This window comes from Parasteatoda tepidariorum, chromosome 2 (genome assembly GCF_043381705.1).
Source record: "Parasteatoda tepidariorum isolate YZ-2023 chromosome 2, CAS_Ptep_4.0, whole genome shotgun sequence".
Taxonomy (NCBI): domain Eukaryota; kingdom Metazoa; phylum Arthropoda; class Arachnida; order Araneae; family Theridiidae; genus Parasteatoda; species Parasteatoda tepidariorum.
This window is the reverse complement of record NC_092205.1, coordinates 75,011,524-75,026,480: the sequence shown is the minus strand read 5'-3', so window position 1 is coordinate 75,026,480 and position 14,957 is coordinate 75,011,524. Positions and strand designations below refer to the sequence as shown.

General features: G+C 27.7%; 1 protein-coding gene across 1 annotated transcript; it reads left to right on the top strand.

Moving 5' to 3' along the window:
* The first annotated feature begins 499 nt into the window (after positions 1 to 499).
* On the top strand, positions 500 to 14,039 carry LOC107441664 (ankyrin repeat, PH and SEC7 domain containing protein secG). Its single transcript, XM_043043727.2, has 6 exons — positions 500 to 2,554; positions 5,126 to 5,199; positions 6,892 to 6,958; positions 7,959 to 7,999; positions 9,008 to 9,086; positions 13,015 to 14,039. The coding sequence occupies exons 1-6, from the start codon at positions 647 to 649 to the stop codon at positions 13,063 to 13,065; spliced, it is 2,220 nt and encodes a 739-aa protein (XP_042899661.1). The 5' UTR covers positions 500 to 646; the 3' UTR covers positions 13,066 to 14,039.
* The last annotated feature ends 918 nt before the right edge of the window (positions 14,040 to 14,957 follow it).

The window sequence follows — 14,957 nt, the reverse complement described above, 5'->3', positions numbered from 1 at the left end:
ATGGGTTAAGTTACTTTACAATTATGTTACCTTAACATGGTATATTTTTGTTAAATTAGTAATATTTAATTAAGAAAAATTTATGTAATTTAATTACTACCTCTTTATTGTAATTTAGTCAATAAATTACGAATTATTAGATTCATGTGTGAACTAAATTATTTTTTTTCCTTATGTTTACTTTTACAATATTGGGTTAAAATATTTTAAATAATTGGTTAGAATTTAAATAATTATTTTATGAATTTTTATTTTTATTTTGAATGATTAATATTTATGTGGATTAATTCTTAGTTTAATTTTTGTTAAGTAAGTTAAAAATATTCTTATTTTTTTTCGTGGATTTTGCTGGGTGGTCAGAACAGTAATTCCCATGCGAAAAGAATTTTGTGTTTGAGTCAATAACGGTAGAAATGCAGCAGTAGAAACAATCTCTAAGTTGAACAGTACCTTAGTTCAGAGATTTCAAGCGTGTCATGAACAATTTCCTGAGTGGCGCGAAATACATATGTTTCGAAGTTTTAGGCAAAGGTGTTTGGATTCCGAAACAAAGAAGTTTGGTAAACAAAGACTTTTTATCCTTTATCCAAGTTTCGAAGGAGAATGTCGTTTTAGTTTGTTTCATTTTGAAGCCTTGTAAAGAAAGATGCTGACCCGTTCACGAAATAGTAATAAGGAACTGAACGAATCCCTAATTGAAACGCTGAAATCGAAACACACCATAACAAGAAAAAAAGTAATTATTAGTAGTCTTCTGGCGAGAGGGGCTGACATCAATCACTTAAATTGTTTTGGAAACACTCCACTTCATCTTGCCAGTAACACTAATGAGGTTTACTTACTTTTCATGTTAGGTGCAAATGCTAACATCCAAAATTACGTCGGAGAAACTCCGTTGCTGCATATAATCAAAAAGGATAGATCCATACCCATTGATGCCCGAAAGAAACGTTTTAAAGAATCTAAGGACATCATTAGGGAATTTATAAGATTCTCATTTAGAAATCGCGACTTAAATATGAATTTAAAAGATTCTAAAGGTAATTCCCCTCTTTTTGAATATGTTTTTAAGAATGAGTGTGATATTAACATTGTGAAGCAGTTTGTTCATCTAGGTGCAGATCTTAATATCAAATCCTCCGGGCGTAACACTCTCCTACATGCTGCTGTAACAAATTATTATTGTAAGAATGATGTTGTACAATACTTGCTTGAACATGGATTACATCCTAATGCAGAAAATATTCACAGGCAGACACCTCTTTATTGCTGTCTAAGAAATAGGAATATTAAGTTAGATATTGTGGAAGAGTTGATTAAGCATGGTGGGGATGTCATGAAATCAGATGTTAATGGTAACACACCGTTATATAATGCTGTGCTGAATAGACATTGTAATCGAGAGCTGGTGGATCTATTATTGCATGGTATTGATCCGTCGTTCTTAAATAGAAGGTTACGATTTGGTGACACACTTTTGCACCAAGTTGTGACTCGTGCAGATATTAGTGTCATTGAAAAGTTTCTCTCTTGTGGTGCCAATGTAAATGCATTAGATAGCACCTGCTGTACTCCTATGCATTTAGCAGTTAGTATGCCTTATTGTGATGAAAGGATTGTGGGTATCTTGGTGAAATATGGAGCTGATGTTAATGCCAAGAGCAACGTAAACAGTACTCCACTTCATAAAGCATTTGAAAACACTAGAAATATGGCCGTCATCAAAACTTTGTTAAGGTATAAAGCCAAAATGTGCACTCTTGATAATAATGCATATACACCATTGCACTACTTAATTAAAAATACCTATTTCCAGCCATCGTTTTTGATTGAGTTGCTGTCTACAGAAAAGTCAATTGAAGCATGTTTAAAGCTTACAGCTAATAATAGAAATTTCTTACACTTGTGCTATTGTTACGGGAAGAGAAGTATTTTGAAGATTGTTCTTAAATATTTGTTTTTGAAGCATCATTCAAGGATTAGTGAAAGGAAATTCCCATTAGTTGTCGAAGTCTTTTATTCTAAGTTAGAAGAGTATCATTGGAATTTATTCAATGATTTCTATCTAGCTTGCATGATGGAAATCAATCGGATGCAGCGGGATAGAGTTTCGGATTATATAAATTTTTATAGTCTCCTGGTAAATGAGTTTTCTCTACTGGTTATGGCTCGAGACCATCAGGTCAAAAAGCAAGTGATTGATGCAATTCTAGTTAGAATGACAAATGATCAGTATCCAATTTATAAAGATATGGTATTGTATGTAAGGAAGCAAGATTTCCTTGAAAATCTTGATGCTGTCAGGATTTGTACTAGAGTTTATCGTGATGGATCTTTGAGGAGGATAAATTTACCTCAGTTTCCTGTACGACATATTGCTGAGTATCTCTCTAAACAGGATGTGATAAATTTAATATTAGCATATTCCAATTCTACTGATTCGTTTGAGAGTGAAGCTGATATGAGCTTTGAGGAGGAAAATGGAAGTGTATTATCTGAGAACCATATAGATTTTACAAAAGAGGTGACAGTTGAAGTTTCAAGATTATCTCAGGTAAATGCTGTTTGTTTATTAAGTCTTACTGTGAAAAGTCTTCAGAATTAGCTAATGTGGTTACTTAAACCAGATTTTCATTTTAATCAGCTTGAAAAAAATAGTGATTTAGATCAACTGATTTTTTTAAAAAAATAATCATTCATTTAAATCTAGGGACATTTTTTTTTTAATAACAATAATTTTTGACTTAAGAATTTACAAGGCATTTAAATGAGATCGTTAAATTTTTTTATTGACTTTAGATTTAAAATTTATTATAAATACATATCTTTGTTAATAAGCTTCTGTTACAAAATTACTTATTACTAAGTAATTTCTTGGTTTGTGGTAATAAATTACATTACTTTTGAAGTGTCAGTTTCTTAATTGACATTTGAATTTTGAAATGATTAAATAAATTTTTTAAAAATTCTAATTGATTTTTCAGAATGCAAATAAAAAACAAAAAGAGAATTTAATGCAGTTTTTCTCCCCACCTTTATATTTGTAAAAAGTAGTATTGAATAAGCATTTTTTTTGTGCAAAAAAGATGATACAAATTTGCCAAATTACATCAGTAAAAATTCGGGTTGTTACAATGCTGAAAGTTACAATGCTTTAGAAATGACATTTGAATTGTGAAATGACAATCAAAAAATCTTTTGATTTAAATTATTTTTCCAAATGCAAATCGATACAAAATGTGGAAACTTAAAACAGTAGAGAACCGATTATCCGGAACGATCAGGACGATCACTTTTCCGGATAATTGATTTTTCCGGTTTTCTGAATGGCTTCAAAAGGCTGTTTTTTTTATTGGCAAACCCAACTAAAAAAAAAAGTATTTAGAAATAATGTTAAAAAGTAGTAAAAACCATTAATTAATACACTAATGATTATTTGTAAAATGATGGTAAGGTAAACATCTTTTAAAAAAGAGAGAAAAATCCTAAAATCTTATGAGGAAATTTTTTTTTTTATTTTTAAAAATGGCTGGAAAATTTATCGATTTTCGTCCTGGTTTTCTGATTTCCAGATAATAGGTTCTGTACTGTAAATTTTGTTACTCATATTTTTACATCTGAAAAATAGTTACTGAATGTGTAATTTAAAAAAATAAAAAACAGGATATAAATCAGCACAATTACGTTAGTAACTATTAGATTTGTATTACCAATATGATAGTTCTGTAAATTTAGCTATTCAATATTAAGATTTTTTTATCAATCTGCAATTAATTTAATATATGTGTTTTCTTATATAGGGAATCACAATTTTTTGTCTTGCCACTAATAATGCATTTCTATAAAATTTTTAATCATGCATTAGGTTTTATAAAATAATTTTTAATACAGTTATATAGTTTCAGATGTATTTTTATTTATTTTTAATGATATTCCAATTCCAATTATATTAATGATATTCAAATAAATATTTAAAAAAAAATCAAAAATTTCGAAGTTAACATTGTAACATTGAAGTGTTTAATGTAAGAATAGCAGATTTCTTCTCATCTGAAGATGGTTATGAGTCAGGATTAAGAGAAATAAAGGCCCTGAGCAGAATATAGAATTAGAAGACAATTTATTTCCAAATTCTATAATTTTTAAAAAATAAATTCATCCAAATCAAAAAAATCTATAAATATGTTAGTAAAAGACTTAGCAATTCAATCAAAGAGATTTTATTTTTTAAAGTTTTCTACAATCCCATACAGGGCTGATTGTGCTGAGGGAAAAATCCGGATTTCCGGAATTTTCGCTAACAGTGATCTCCGGAAGTTTCCGGAGATTGAAGGTCCAGACGTTTAAAAAAATAATTGATCACAGAAGTATCCGGAAATCAAATTTTCAAAGGTGGAACTTAAAAACACAGTTTATTTTATTTGTTTGTAAGGGAGAGCCAGAGAGATACTTTAAAAGCTTATATTCATGATTATTATTCATTTTTTATCAGTAAATAGTTGTTATAATCATAAACTGAAGAAAGAAAGACATATTTGTAAATTTTAATTGCTTCTCCAGTTCATCAAAGGTACGTGTAAATGGTAGAGGTATGTGTAAAATTTTAAATATATTTTAAGTAAACTAAGAAATATTGAGAAAAAAGGAAAAAAACCTTGTTTACATTTTTTCTTCTAATTTTTTAAATTAAACTGTTTTTTTTTATTTATTTTTTTTAACTAAAGAAATTTTCCGGAATTTCGACTTGGGCTCACAATCACCCCTAACGTTGCAAATGTATTCATAGGGAATTTTAAATTTTATTTTTCAAAATCATGTTTAAAATTTAATAAGTTAAAACATTAAAGCAAAGGGTCACACATTCCTGCAATAGAAAAATGTAAATGGCAAGAATAGTAGTCGCCTGTGGTACCCAAAATGAAAAGTGGCCACCAAAAAAATTAGCATTCCGTACTGCTTCTTTTCGCCATTTGACACCCACCCTTTCCTCTAGGTGAAGTCACTATTTCTACTTACAGATGTCGTTTTTATGATTGTATTTTTGTTTCACCCAAATATTTTTAAAACAGTTGATATTGACATTCATTAATGCCTTTTATATTAATGAACAAATATTTATTTGAAGATGGATTTAAGGAAATTATGCAAACCTTGCAGAGTTGTTATCAAGAACGATATTGAAACAAAACTACTTATTATGTAAGTATGTTAACATTCTTAGTTATCTAATGAAACCGTGTGGATATATTTTATTTTAATTAATGATGGAAAGAAATTTCCATTTCTGTACTTGTTTGTACCAACTATAAACAGGGGTCTGTCCAGGCCGAATTTACTACAGTTCAGCGGTACCTTCACAAATTCAACTTTAGGACACAAAATCAATTTTAGGATTTCACAAAATACTTTTTCTTAAAATTTTATTTTTGTATCCCTTAAGAGGACGCAATACCTACCCTCTACCATATTTTTGTGTTGATTTTTAATTTTTTAATTTTTCACAAATTATGTCTAAATTTTCACAAAATAGGTAGCTCTCAGAAAAACCTAGACAGACCCCTGATAAACGTCTAGAAACCAAAGTGTTGTTGCTCGGTTCTTTTGCGTGGAAGAAGCTCGCTACAAATCTACTACTACTGTGTTTGATGCTTTTTTTTTGTAGTGTGGGGTGCTTCTTTTTTTTATTTTTAAAATAGTATATTGAGTAGTGTGATATAAAAATAACAGTTTTTTAGGATTTCTGGCAGCTACTTTAAACGTTAGTTCGGTAAGGAAACAAGGCTCAAATGCTACTAATTTTTTGAATCTGTTTGGTATAAATATTCATGGTTCAGTTAAAAGACGCTATGTGAATAATGTCCTTGCAGTGAAGTGTTTATAAGAGTTACATCTGATATTTTAGAGATCTGAGGTTTTTAGGAGCAGTAAGGATACAAATAGAAATCAAATAATAATTGTGTTAATTTCAACTAGAGTAGAATATAAAAACTAAACTAAACCTACACAGGAATGACCATGACCGTGAACTTAATACAGCTCTCACAATATGCATTTCAAAGTACGGTGATCTTAATACAGCTCTCTCGGCTTCTCACCAAACAGCAATGAATCAACTAGTGGTATCCATTCATCGAATTCTATCACAGCTAAAATTCTGGTAAGAGAGTCATTTCTCGAAAAATCGCCGTCAGGAATTCCCCGTGGACAACGAATTTCTCGAATCTGATGTCCGTGCGGACGGCCATTTTCCCGTTGTGATGCATTTTCAATTTTTGTTATCTTACAAAAGTAGCGCCTCACTTCTAATATGACCTTCTAATCTAGAAATCCAGTTAATTCCTTCGTTACTATTGGTAACCTAGTATTTCTTTTATTATCGTATAATGTAATCCTAGTAACTACTAATTCGTTGTGCAATTTATATAAATGTTTGCAATAAATAAGAGAAAATTATATTTTTATTTATTTAGAAGCTATGGGTTAGTTCCAAAGGAGGACGGGTACATTGTTGGACCAGCCGTCTACGGGGACAGGCAAAATTTCTGAGTTTTTTCGAGCCCTGGGGGAGTACTGTAGTGTGTCTACCTCTACAAAAATACAATTCCAATTCACAAGTATATGAGACATGTTAATTTGATTCTATGATGGGGGACCTTTTCATCGATGAAGGTTGACATTGTCAATATCTACTCTCCCCACAAAGTGATCAGAGCCAATACAGGATTATCCCCATAATAGAAGGAATATGATTTTAGAATTAAAAAGGTTAAATAAAGGTTAATCAAGCTTTTCAAATGTTAAAAAAAGTTTTGAATATAATACTCTTTTAAAACTTTGTTTCTTTTTCATTTTAAAATTAAAAAAATACTTTTCTGTTTTATTTTCGTTTAGAAATTTAGAGAATAAACAACATGCTGGCAGTTCATCGCAGCAGAAAGAGACTAATTTAATGTCTTGTGTAAGTTCTTATATTTTATATTCATATAAATTTCAATCAAATTAAAATAATTTTTCATTTGTATTACTTTATTTTGTCTGTAATTTTGTTCTGTTATTGTTTTTTTTCTTTTTGAAGGTATAAAAAAACTTTTGGGATTTTGTGTTGTCATAAATAGGTACCCCTTCCGTTAAATAGTTTAAATGTGAACTGTGTTTAGTTTAAAAATAAAAGTAGTTCGATTTATATTTCATACAAAATTCTAAATTCTCTTTATTTTTCAAGATATTCTTTAAACTTTAGTAAGTTGTTGAAACCTTAAAGCGAAAAGTAACGCATTCTTGCAACAGGCCATTGTAGGCCTGGGGGTCATGAAGATTAAGATTCCACAACTTTGTTTCCAACAGCTTGATCATGTCAATGTAATCAACAATTCATAGTAGCCGCCTTTACTTCCTAGACAAGCTGGTACTGGTTGATTTAGCCTATCCAGGCTGGTAGAGTCGAACCTTGATCCTATATATCAAGAATTCAGGCTCTTGAGCAGAGATTTCTTTGGGTTCAATTCTATATTATAGTTGGAAAGATTTCTGTATTGGGTTCTGTGCCCCAATTTGATGACAAATTGCTGTGACATGTGAGAAACTAAGAAAAGAAAAAAAGAAATCATGGAACAAGACCAACTTATAAGATACGGCTTGTAGCCACATTCCAGAAATGAAAACATATTTTTTTAAAAATTGTGCAATTTCAAAAACCTTTTGCATCCTGGCTATCATAGTTGGCATTAATGCTATTTTCTTAACATTATGATAAATCTTACAGATTTACGAAAAAAAAATTTCAAACAATTCAAATTAAGATTTTGTATTTCTGCTGATTTTTTTTTTTTTAAATTTAAATAGGAGAAAGTGATAAGCCCTTTTAAAAATATATTTTATTTATACTTAAGTATTTTGCTTGCAGTTATTGTTGACATTTGTTTGTACCTTTTGATTAATAAAATATTTTTTATATGAAGGAGGATATCAAGGATGGTGATGAAACAAAGCCAGATGTTGTGTAAGTTTGTTAAATTTTTTTTGTAATGAATTATTGTGAATATATTTTATCTTTGTTAATGAAGGGATAAGAATATATTTCCATGCCGAATACTTGTTTGAATCAACTACAATTGCCAATAAAAAGTGTTTCTTCACGGTTCTTGTACTTCGATGCATGAAGGGAGTACAAATTTTACTCTTTTGCACTACTTTCTGTGTTTTTTTTAAAAAAGTTTTTTTGTGTGTCCCTGTGCAAGTACCCTTAAATATAGTCAACCAATTTATTACTGATGTATGCATAAATCTACCAAATGTGAATGTATTAACGTTTATAAAACATGTTCAGTCAAAATTTAAAAGAATTAAAATTTTTGGTTTAATTACATCTTAGTTTCAGATATGTAACAGGTACAAAAATTAATTTATTCTGCCAAATGTAGTTTTGTTGTAGTTTTTTGTTTTGTTTTAAAATAGTATCAATAAAGCTTATATTCAAAACTTTTTTTTAAAATTTGGATTGCTTGAATATTCTATTTCTAATTGTCATGATTTCTTAGACTAGATTATTCTAATTTGGCAACATTCTTGTATTGGATCTGATTATTTAAACTACAATTACACAGATGCTCAAGTGCCGCTGCCCGGTTTTTAAGCTTGTAATAAATAAATAAATTAAGAAATATTTATTGTGGCTTGCTTGAAGTAAGCTTCTAATAACATGTTTTACTTTTCATTATGTTTCCTTCTACTGTTTCCACACTGAAATTGATGTTTTCTTATCATTAGATGTTGGCAAAACCAGTTTATGCTAATTTATTCTTTAAAAGTTAGCTGTTGTTCACATTGTCTATGAGTCTGTAAACAAATGTTTTTTTTATTAACTTTCTTTTAACTTTTTTATTAACTCTAATATTAACTTTGTTTTTACATTCACTTTTATGAATTGTAACTTGGCAAAGTAAATACTCATTTGAAACTTGGCTTCTTTTTCATTTTAAAAATGATAAAGTACTTTTATTTTGTATAGATGTTTAGAGAATAAGCAAGGTACTGAAGGTTCATCTCTGCCGAACGAGGCTAATTTATCATCTTGTGAAGCAACTTGCGTAAGTTAATATATTTTATATTCATGTAAATTTCAATCAAATTAAAATAATTTTTCATTCATATTACTTTATTTTGTCTGTAATTTTGTTGTGTTGTTTTTAACTCCTTTTTAAATTTTTAATATCAAGTTTGAATCAAATAATGCCATGTTTCTATCCCTGTTCATTATAATTAGTAATGTTTGAAATATAAATCAAAATCAGAGATGTTTGAGACGGGGATGTGCAACCATTTTTGGACAGTGAACCACAAAAACTGCCAAATCTAGTGATAGGGAGCAACATTAACTTAAGGCTGTAATTATAAAATTATAAACTTTTGTATTATTTTCTTAAATTTTTGAATATATATATATATATGGCTATCATAGTTGGTATTAATGCTATNGATTCATTTTCAAAAATAACCTTTCAACACTTGACAATGGTATAATAACCGACATTGTTAATCATGTGGGGGCGGAGTTATTGACCATGCCAACCGTCATCTATCAAAAGGTACCTCGTGATAGAATCAAGTTAGCATGCTTTATATACTAGTGAATGATGTTAAACTTTTGTAGTGGTAGTTACACCACATATATATATACATAGAGAGAGAGAAAATATGGAAAACAATAAAGATAATTGAAATAAAATTCTTTAAAAAGAGTTTAAATATATATATTAAAAAGCTGAATAAAAAAATGGAAAGATAACTAGAAAGATAACTAAAAATGAAAAGATAACTAAAATGAAAAGATAACTAAGGATAAAGATGAGTTCACACGATTATATCCGCAAAAAAGATTTATTTATAATATTGTATCAATGTAGCCAAAGCAAAATATATCAATACTACAATAATGTGAGGAGCACTAAAAAAAATTAAAGCAAAAAAAAAAAAACACATTAATTAGAAAATATATCATGCAAAAAACAGAAAATAAAATGTAAGGAAAAAACAAGACACAGAATGAAACTTATAAATCAATTAACAAATTCAATGAACTTACATGTACTTGCATGAATTCTTTTTGTCTTTATGCTATGTATATATAATCTTATGAACTTGCATAATTTTCTTTTCTCCTCTTTTAATTTATTTGTACAAATTTATAAATATATTATCTGATATTTTTTGCATGAAAATTAGCCTTATAATATTTCTTTTTTTTTTTTTTTTAAAAAGAGAGCAAGAACTACAATATTTCTACATGTAATATTGTAAATATAAAAGTAGGGCATAACTTAAAAATTAATGATTAAATTTATGCCCCTGGTTACAAAAATTAGGGAAATTTGATAAAATTGATCTGAAATGATGAGGGAGAGTTTTTTTTTTCTGATTGTTTGTGATCACTTTGTATCAGAGTTGGCTAAAACCATCAATTTTTTTATTTTAATAATCTTTTATTTTAATAATTTTTAATAATCTAATTAAAGCTCTAATAAAATGTAATAACAATGCTTTACTATATAGCTAAAATATTTAATGTTTGAAATTGAAAAGGTTAAAATTATTTAATTATTACAAACTAACCATAGAATAAAATCATAATTTTTGTTCAAACTCAACCCTCTCATTAATTGTGGTTAAATACCATTATTTGCTTACGCTAACTACATTTTGATAAAAGTACTTCATTTAAATAAATTTGCAACTAAATAGGTATAATTGAATTATTTTTATTAAAAGCAAATTGTTTGATATTCAGATGTTGAAAAATAATAATTTGAGAGTTTCATGCTATTGAACTCAACATTTAGTTTATTATACTATTTTGAACCTCAAATAATAATGTATAAACATTCTTTTTTTATCATTTCTTTCGATAAAACCTGTATTAACAGGGGTCTGTTAAGACGAAATTTGTCCCCTTGAAAAAAAAACGGACCCTTCACCTTAAAAAACGGACCTTATTTTAACTTAAAAGCGGACCCTTCACAAAATAATTTATCTTTTAATCAGACCCTTCACAAATTTGTTTATCTTCAGTATTGTTTTGTTAATCGAATTAACCCTTCCCAAGAACGGGGAGGGAAGGAAGACTAATGTAAACGAACTAATATTGTCTTCGTCAGACGCTTCTTCCTTTATTCATCCGAAATGAATATTCTGCGTTCAGCAGTATAGGCTTAGTAACGAATATTCGTATGCTACATCTCTAATTTAGTAGCAGCAATTGCTGTTTATTTTTTAAAATTTAATTTTTTTATTATTTTACAGTGTTGAGCATATTCTTGTACATCTTTACAATTTAAAAACTCCTTGAAAAAGTTTTTTGAAATAACAGGACCCTTTTTGCACAAATTCACAAAAGCAGGACCCTGGTTGAAGGAATGTGACTTAACGTTTATTTTATATTCACAAATTACGAGTAATTTTTTCACAATTTTACAAAAACAGACCTTTCACAAAATGTCTGGACAGGCCCCTGATTAACGATAAAAACAGAATTGAAAATTACTTTAAGCATAACTCATTAATTATACTGCGTAAAATTATATTCAACTCAAATTAATGCTTTAAAAAAATGAGTAAAAATATAATCAAAATCTATTATTATTTTTATTTTTAAATTCATGCCTACCCTGCCCTGTATTATATGAAGCTATGTGAAAATGGTATAAATGCTCCTGTAGCTCTATTTGCTTCTGCAAAAAATTCTAATACCGTGAGGCAAATATCTCTTCAAATATATTTTTCGCCTGCAATTCTATTTTAAGAAAAGTTAAGTGTTAGGAACTTTTTTAAAAGGCAAACTAAATAGATTTTATACTAAATCTAATTTCTCATCAGAGAATTCAGGAAACATTTCCTAAAACTGTTTTCTAAAAAAGCAAATGGCTCTGCAGGAAGAAGTAGCTTTAGTTGCTTGCCCCTTTGATCTTAACAAACTCCCCTTCGTTGGAAACCCCTGTTCTAGATTATTTCTTGCAGTGGTTTCTACTCAATAGAGTTGATATACTATCTAGAAAAGTTTTGACAGTGGAGAAAAAAGTTTACTTTTATTATTATTTTTATTTAAAATAGGAAAATGTTAAGCAGTTTGGTATAGCAATCTATAAAGAATGTGATACATCAGCGATACTGATATGCAGTCAATTTTCATTTTGTGGATATTCCGTTATTTTATCCTTTTGCTTCAGAGAAGTTTTAATTATTAAAATCATTTATGCAAGGCTGTGGCTTTCTTCTTAATTCAGGACAGTGCTTTTTTAAAATTTAAAAAGTTGTGACATTGCCTCAGAATTTGTTTGCTGTTAAAAGATTTGATGTGTCCATGACTACCAACAACTAATGAATATTCAGGAAAAAAATATACCCAATATACCTATTTTAAAGAAAATTTGCACCTAATATGAGAAATTAATTCTTGCTAGTTTCAATTTGTTATTTTGAAAAAAACTTTCCCGATTAATCGAAACCCCTGCATATGATTTATGACTGGTAAGTGTTTATTTCTGTGTCTTGCTATATTTTACAAGTGTATACTGTGCTGTGTGACAGCAATTTTCTTAAAATACTTCTGAGAAGTGAATAAAAAATTTCAGCAATTTTATTTTGCTTGTGAAGAAAAAAATAAGTGTTAAAATTTTTCTTTTACTAAACCCTCTCAATTTTTCGCCACACCCAGCTCGCAAGCCCTCTAAAACCTTTAACTGTAATAGTATAGGTAAATTTTTAAGGGAAAAAATTTACTTTCAAATTATTTTTAATTCCGCATAATTTATAACTAAAAGTGTCTTAATGCATAATATTTCATGCTAAACAAAATTTTAACTGTTTGGGAAATCCATGATGCATGTAATATTTTGCTAAAATGTTCTTTTTCTCCAGCTATGTTTGAATGCTGTAAATTTTTTAAATGACAAATTTTTACTTTTTTTTGTAGGGTTATGAAAATATTAATGCTAACTTAGCTTCTCCTTATTTGATTTTTAGGGGCCCAAAGAACAAATAAATGATAACTCAGTCATGCCAATGGATCATTGAATCTTTGTAATTCTGTTTAAAAAAAATGTTTCAAATGATAAGTCAAATGATAAAACTTGGTTAATAGCATTATTGGATTGATGAGCAACAGTTAAAAATCATTTTGAGTTTATAAATTTTATAACTTTGTTGATAATATCAATTTTTACTATGGTTAAAAAGGCTTAATTATTTTTTTTAAACAAGATATGAACAAAATTCAATAACATGCCTTTAGTTTATTATTATTGCCATTTTAATTTCATAACATTATCTCAGCTTTTTTTTCTATTTTCTTTTCTGATTTTTTATATATAAGCTCATTACAACAAAAAATATTTAATTTTATTAAGGTTCCAATAATGTGAAACATCAATGTTCAACAAATCAATCTTTACATGTTGTTTGATTTTTATTTGCATTTTCATTTATTTTTAAATATAATTTATAGGTTTTATAACTGGTACTAAAATTCAAAATTTTATTTTTTGATACATTTTTTACAATTTCTTCTGATAAAAGATGGCAATTTACTTTTATAATATAATTCTTTAATTTCACTGATTATCAGCATGTTTTAATTTTATATTGTATTCTCATTAATTTATAGAATTTTAATTTTTGGCATTGTATGTTTGTTTATTCAGTGATCTTTTCCATTTATACAATGTTATTATTTACTTTATTCAACTTCATTATTTCATTATGTTACTGAAATATACCTTGTTATATTATAGTAACATAAGTGCATCAGCACTGTTAAAAGTGAAGATACCTCAAATACTGTTTACTGTTATACAGTTTAAATAATTTATGATTCATTCATTTTAAAAATTTGTTAAAATTTTTTTTTTAAATACTAACATTGAAGGATTTTGTTGCTAATATTGTAATAAAGTTTTTATTAAAGAATGATTTTTATTTATATTCACTGATGGAGTTCAACTATTGCAATAATAGGTGTAATAATAAAAATTAAATTTTTAGAAAAAAAAGATTAATATCAAAATGTTTAATTAAAATTTGTCCATTACAAAATTACTGAAGTCTTTTCGAAATTTAAACATATTTAAGACCCATATTTTTAAGTTTATATAGTTTTTGAATATTTTAATTTTAAGAGTATATCAATGCATGCTCTCTTAATCCCATAATTAAATATGAAAGTTCAGTATTGTTTATATTATAGTTTTAATGTTCTATTATATTCAAATTTAATCGGAGCTCATTGCAATAAATCATGAATTTTTTTTTAGTTCGATTAAATTAAAACTGTTACTATACATCGTTTTTTATGTAATATTTATTTGCATTTCTTAAGAGTACTCTTGCTTATAATTATGGAACTTAAATGTGCATGCTAAAAATAAGAAGTAACAGCAGAGTATGTTTTGAGCATATTTTGTCGTATTATTATATTGTATTGAAGAAATTGATAAATTTTATTACTTTTATAGGTTAGTATTTTTAATGATATTTATGATGTCAGTATTTCTTCATTTTATTATAATATATTCCATTCTAAGCATTCACAATTAATGATTTCAGGTTGAGGTTTGTGATTGTTCTTTACTTTTCTATTAATTCATTAAAGAGATAAATTGTTTTAATAATCTAGCCTATATTATATTTGTATTGAAGAAGTTGATAACTTTTTTTTGTTGTGAAAGGTTAGCAAGTTTGATTATAATTTTTCATATTTACTATGATTTATCCCATTCTGAAAATGGTGCACTATATTGTATATTGATTACCGAATTGTTATTTGTATTTGATAAGTTCGAATTCTAAAAATTCTTTTTTTGTTCATAATCTACAATGATCAGTTCATCTATACTTATTTACATATTGGGGTATTTTGTGATGAATGTACCTACATCCATTTTATTTCTTTTTTTTAATTTTATTTCTTG

Excerpts from the sequence above, each read along its gene's own strand:
- LOC107441664 (XM_043043727.2), top strand. The coding sequence starts at position 647 with ATGCTGACCCGTTCACGAAATAGTAATAAGGAACTGAACGAATCCCTA. Across the intron at positions 5,200-6,891 it reads GAAACAAAACTACTTATTAT|AAATTTAGAGAATAAACAAC; the intron begins GTAAGTATGTTA and ends ATTTTCGTTTAG. Across the intron at positions 6,959-7,958 it reads AGACTAATTTAATGTCTTGT|GAGGATATCAAGGATGGTGA; the intron begins GTAAGTTCTTAT and ends TTTTATATGAAG.